This window comes from Peromyscus eremicus, chromosome 1 (assembly GCF_949786415.1).
Source record: "Peromyscus eremicus chromosome 1, PerEre_H2_v1, whole genome shotgun sequence".
NCBI classification, from domain to species: domain Eukaryota; kingdom Metazoa; phylum Chordata; class Mammalia; order Rodentia; family Cricetidae; genus Peromyscus; species Peromyscus eremicus.
The window spans coordinates 74,413,224-74,418,728 of NC_081416.1; the positions used below are offsets into that span (position 1 = coordinate 74,413,224).

Consider the following 5,505-nt stretch of genomic DNA (forward strand, 5'->3'; position numbering starts at 1 on the left):
CGGGGTGCTTTGTAATAGAAGATCTTAAAATGTTGTCAAGCTGAAGCTGAGGGAGATGGAAATATCAAAGCAGATGACTTGGCAAAAGATGAACCAGAGGCTCTGCTAGACAAACAAGTCGGGAAATAGCAATTTATAGAAGACTTCTGTCTGCTTCTCTTTTTTCTGTTACCTTTCTTACCCAGAACTTTCTCTTTGGTCCCTGACTGGCTGAACATACATCTACATCTTACTCTAGCATTATTCAGTGTTTTCTTAAAGCTACCAACCTCTTTATACTGAATCAAACCTCTAAAATCATTGTTTAAAAAGTGCCTAATGAAGAAAAAGTAATCAAATACACCCACATCCAGGAACGACAGAAAAAAGAGCCAGGAGTCAACAGATTAGTATTGGTCTTTATTGAGATATCAAGGTCCAGCAACACCATGAGAGAACAGTCTGAAGACATAACCCAGAGCCAAGACTTCAGGGTTCTTAGATGAGATACCATGAACCTTTAGGCTATGAGGAAGGCGGTGTGCTGTTTTGGGGTTCTCGGGACTTCAGAAAGGTCTTATATTTGGTCAGAAACTGGCTGCCCAAAGTACTCAGCTCTTGCTTGAGTTCTTGAAGAGCTTTGTCTTGTTCCTGCTGCTCCCCAAGCATCTGCTTCTTGTAATAGTTGGTGTACAAGTTCACCCAGTCATCCACAATAGTCACCATGCTTTCTTCAGGGATAAGGGGGTCATCAAAGACCTGGGGGTGGGGTGGGGACAGAAGGGAGGGATTGGCAAGGGAGAATGTGGTCAGTGATGTGGAGTGCCAGGATGGTCTTACAAACGCTCACACCCTCTTTTCCTGGATTTGCATTCCCTGTTTCTAGACATTTGGGCCAATGCCACCATTGCCCTTACAGTTTCAAATGAACCTTTTCTATCCTCCCAACACACTCTCTCCATTTCTGTCCTTTGAAACAGAGTGCACGGGCTTACCTGCTGATCCAGCAGAACATTAAATTCTTTTATTCCCGCAGAAATCAGATCCTTATTGGTTAGAAAAGGGGCCATCTGTCAGGTAAAGAAAGAGGTAAAATGTATCCTTTTCCTTCACGCCTGACTATCCCCCCAATTCTTCTCTCTCTCTCTCTCTCTCTCTCTCTCTCTCTCTCTCTCTCTCTCTCTCTCTCTCTCTCTCACACACACACACACACACACACACACACACACACACCCTTAAACATCCCTCCTTTCCCAAACCTTTCAAGTTCTGCTCTGTTGGAAGTCACATTTCTACCCACACAGGCTCACCTTCAAGTCCAACGGTTCTGAGCTTGCCTCACACTCTTCAGGGTTGGTGTGTCCTCTGCTCTAAGCTAGATGTAGGCAGAGTCCAGGGTTAGCTTAAGATGGAAACGCCCTGTATCGAGGTCCTGAAGGAGCATGATAGGTCATCCTGGGGCGGGGAAGGTGGGTGGTGAGGCTTCCCTGGAGTTCGAAAGATAGAGAGACCAAGAAAAAAAAATAGATAAATGAAGACAGAAAATGCAAGAAAAAACCAGGGACATATACGCTTGCCCTTTTCCCTACAACCCCAAACAAACCAGTCTCTAAGTTCTAAGGAACCTGACATTTACTGGACCCCATTACGTAATGGGCACTTTTGTATTATACACAATGTTCTTGTTCCTCCATCTACAGCTTCTGTATTCAGAGCAGTTTAGAAGCCAGGCTACAACCCCACATTCAGGGGGCAGAGGAAGGAGAGTCAAGTTGAAGGCTGGTCCAGGCTATGTCCAAACAAAACCTTATTCTCAAAAGAGGAGTTTATACTACTTTTTTTTGCCATATTATGTATTCTTTTATGCCAGATACTTTTTCAAGCATGTATTAAGTATTTATCATTATAAAAATTCCTTCAGAAAATGTAGGACGTATATATAATGGAGCTTTTTCAACTATAAAGAAAATTATGTCTTTGCCTCAGGGGAGCAAAGGAATCTTTGAATACTTGCCACTATCTCCAAATAATTCATAACATCTAAATAGTTATGTACTGGGCTGGCAAGATGGCTCACTAGTACTTGCTGCCAAGCCTGATGGCCTGAATTCAATCCCTGAGACCCACATGGTGGAAGGAGAGAAATGATTCCCACAAGTTATCTTTTGATGTCCACATGTATACCATGATGTATATGCACATCTCTCTTACACACACACACACACACACACACACACACACAAACAAACAAATAAATAATAAATAAATAACGAATAAATAATAAATAAGTAAATGTAAATAGAATGTACCACTTGCCAAATCTGACTTAGACCCATACACATATAATCTGTTTAGCCCTTACCCTCACCCTATCTGGTATGTACTAGTATTGTTTCCATTTTTAAAGTGGAGAAACTGAATGCCAGAAAAACAAGCAGCTTTCCCAAGATCTCAGAGTTACAAACATGCATTCCAAGTAAGGCCCTTGGGTGAATTCATTCATAGAAAGTGGCTTCGGGTTTGGTTCATTCACAGAAGTTAGCATAAAAAACAACGCAGTGTTCAGTAACCTTTGAATTTTTCATTCTTCCTGGAAGCTCAAACTCACAAAAGTGCCAGTGTTTATCTCAACCTTAGGCAGACTCTGTGTGGGGTCAGATATGGTGGCATGGGTCGGAAGGGTGCTCCTAGCCACAGTCCATGATGAAGCCAGCAGCCCTTGAGGATCAGAAGTTTCCAGAATGGAGCTGTTATCCAGGGTCAAACAGGGTGGGGGTAGGGGAGGGGGACAATGATATTTATTTAAAGAAAAAAAAAAAAGAAGATGCTTTTGGCAAATTCCTACTTTAGGGCCAGTTCCCTAAACTAGGTGGGAAGGAGGAGGACAAAGAAAAGGGGTGAGTTTAGAGGGAGAGACGATCCTCCTAACTCCACACAGCTCCCCCCCCCCCCCATGGAAAGAAACACACAAGAACTTCCCCATGCTTAGGCTGCTTTCTGACACTGTTCCTGCAACCTCCTGATGTTCTTACCCCCTAGCATCCTGACCAGCCTTTTAGAAATAAATTCTAACTTGGGGAAAGCTGTTGGACAGAGAATCTCCTCTCAAGGTGTTAGTGAACCAAGCTGTCCACTTGCTACTTGAAAAAGCCAATGACAAGCGGGGTGGTGGTGGCGCACGCCTTTAATCCCAGCACTCGAGAGGCAGAGCCAGGAGGATCTCTGTGAGTTCAAGGCCAGCCTGGGCTACCAAGTGAGTTCCAGGAAAGGCGCAAAGCTACATAGAGAAACCCTGTCTCGAAAAACCAAAAAAAAAAAAAAAAGCCAATGACTCAGGGATAAGTACTCAGGCAAAGAAAAAAAAAAACTTGTTTGGAAAGCCCAGGAAACGAAGAGGTTAACACCAGTAAAAACCGTCTGGTATGTGGAAGAGCTTCATAGAGAGGGAAGCAGAGCATCAGGCAAGGAAGAGCTAACAGCTGAGGGCATTCTTCAAACAAAACCTTGATGATGGGTGATTTCCTGGAGCCACTCCAGTGGCCTTAGTAGGTTTGGTTACTCTTAATCTTGATGTCTTCAGCCTTGGAAGGGAAGAGAAGTAAGGAAGTTTAAGTCAAATCAACCTTGTTCGAGACAAAATAGTTCTTAATGATTAATATATCTGCATGCAGAGTTGGGCAGAAATGGTCTGAATCAAGACTAATGTAGCAAAGGACACAGAGCCCCTGTGAAGATGACATTGTTACTGGACCTTGCTGTTTTCCCTCAGTGCCCTGTCCTTGTGTTCCCTATTAAGTGAGTTCTGGTGAGATACAGAGTGTAGTGTAGAGGAGAGCGTTTAATGCATAATAATAAGGATGAGGGTGGGCAACAGCCAGAGAGCCATTGTGGAGGAAAACACTTTCACAGAGTGAGAATGGACAATGACCAATGAGACCATCGTGGAGGGCACACTCTCCAGGGGTAGGAATGGACAGTGGTCGGGGGACTATTTGTATCACCCTACTTGTTTAGGGAGGCTGTTACACGATGGCTCTAAATGACCAAACAGCACTTGGCTGGATGTGTTTGGGCTCTTTCCTCCGTTCTAGCCCACTTCCATTCTTGGTAGAGCCTTTATTCTTCCTTAGCAAGCTAGCTACTTCTATTCCATGCCTAATTTAAAAGGCATGATTTTTCTCCATCACTCCTCCTGGTGGTTGCCAGGATTTCCACCCAACCTGTACTATGTTTCCCTCTAAAACTGATACAACTGTCCTCAAGATTCCTGTTCATTCCATTTCTAAATTCTCTTCTTAAAAAGATTTTATTACTTCTCTCTCTCTCTCTCTCTCCCTCTCTCTGTGTGTGTGTGTGTGTGTGTGTGTGTGTGTGTGTGTGTATGTGTGTGTGTGTAAGTGCACAGCCATGTGTTTGCCTGTCAAGGCCAGGAAGAGGGTGTCTGATCCCTGGAGTTGGAGTTCTAGGTGGTTTGTGAACTGTCGTGAGTGCAGAGAACCAAACGCCGCCGATCTTCTGGAAGAACTACAGGCATTTAACCACTAAGCCATCGCTCAGCCTCTAAAGTCTTTTATTAAAGAGACTAAGAAGTTCCCATGGGAATCTCAGTTTCCCCAGTAACAAAGTAACAACAAATATTGGCAAATATGCTGCTAGTGAGAATGTAAACCGGTGCAGCTGCTGTGAAAAGCAAAAGAGAAAGAGAACTACCCCGCAATTCCAGCTCTACTGCTCGTAGGTATGCACCAAAGGATGTTATGTCCTACCACAGAAATACTTGTACATCTGTGTTTACCGCTGCAGCTTTCACAACAGCCGAGAAACGGAATCGGCCTGGATCTCTGTCGGTAGACAAACGGGTAACAGAATGTGGAATTACAGTGGGATTTTATTCAGCCATAGAGAAAAGTGAAATCATGCCAGCTGCAGGAAAATGCACTTAAGAGTGTTTCAGAAAGACAAATACCTCATGTTTTCTCTCATGTGCAGTTCCTAGATCTGAATTTTTACATGTGTGTATGGGAGGAGGTAGAGGTCACACAGTTAGAAATGGGACCATGTGGAGGGAAGAAGGAATCTTAAGGAGAGTAGGAAAAAAAAAAAAAAAAAGACAAAAATCATGTGACATAAAAGCAAAATTGGGAGTGGGTGAGTGGATTTCTATCCAATAGCAGTCAGGCAAGGGAACTGGGGAGGCAAGTGGTAAAGGAGAAACAATAAAAGAAAGTATGTATAAGAATGCCATAATGAAGCTCATCGAGCCACAAGCTAATTTTAAAATTTTCAAAAGCTATTTTGTCCCTGGCCTCACAGCAAAAAAAAAAAAAAAAAAAAAAAAAAAAAGCAACTGGGACCCAGAGAGGGATACACTTCAGACTTACACAGCTAAAAGTCTGAGATCTGAATGGGGTCTCGATCACAGCTATTTCCCCAAGAAGGCATCTTTCCCATTGGAATTCACAACAGTCTGAGTTCCAAGACAGTAAAGGAAGATTATTGCCCCTCTGCGGCCGCCGTAGCCGAACA

At 43.4% G+C, this 5,505-nt stretch overlaps 1 protein-coding gene across 1 annotated transcript; it reads right to left on the reverse strand.

The window, feature by feature from the left end:
- Nucleotides 1-504: 504 nt before the first annotated feature.
- Ahsp (alpha hemoglobin stabilizing protein) lies at nucleotides 505-1,049 on the reverse strand. Its single transcript, XM_059250722.1, has 2 exons — nucleotides 975-1,049; nucleotides 505-738 (listed from the first exon to the last, which is right to left on the reverse strand). The coding sequence occupies exons 1-2, from the start codon at nucleotides 1,047-1,049 to the stop codon at nucleotides 505-507; spliced, it is 309 nt and encodes a 102-aa protein (XP_059106705.1).
- Between the last annotated feature and the right edge of the window lie 4,456 nt (nucleotides 1,050-5,505).

Bases quoted from the DNA above. Each gene is read 5' to 3' on its own strand.
- Ahsp (XM_059250722.1), bottom strand. From the start codon at position 1,049: ATGGCCCCTTTTCTAACCAATAAGGATCTGATTTCTGCGGGAATAAAA. The intron at 739-974 runs GTAAGCCCGTGC...CCCCACCCCCAG, and splicing joins ATGTTCTGCTGGATCAGCAG to GTCTTTGATGACCCCCTTAT.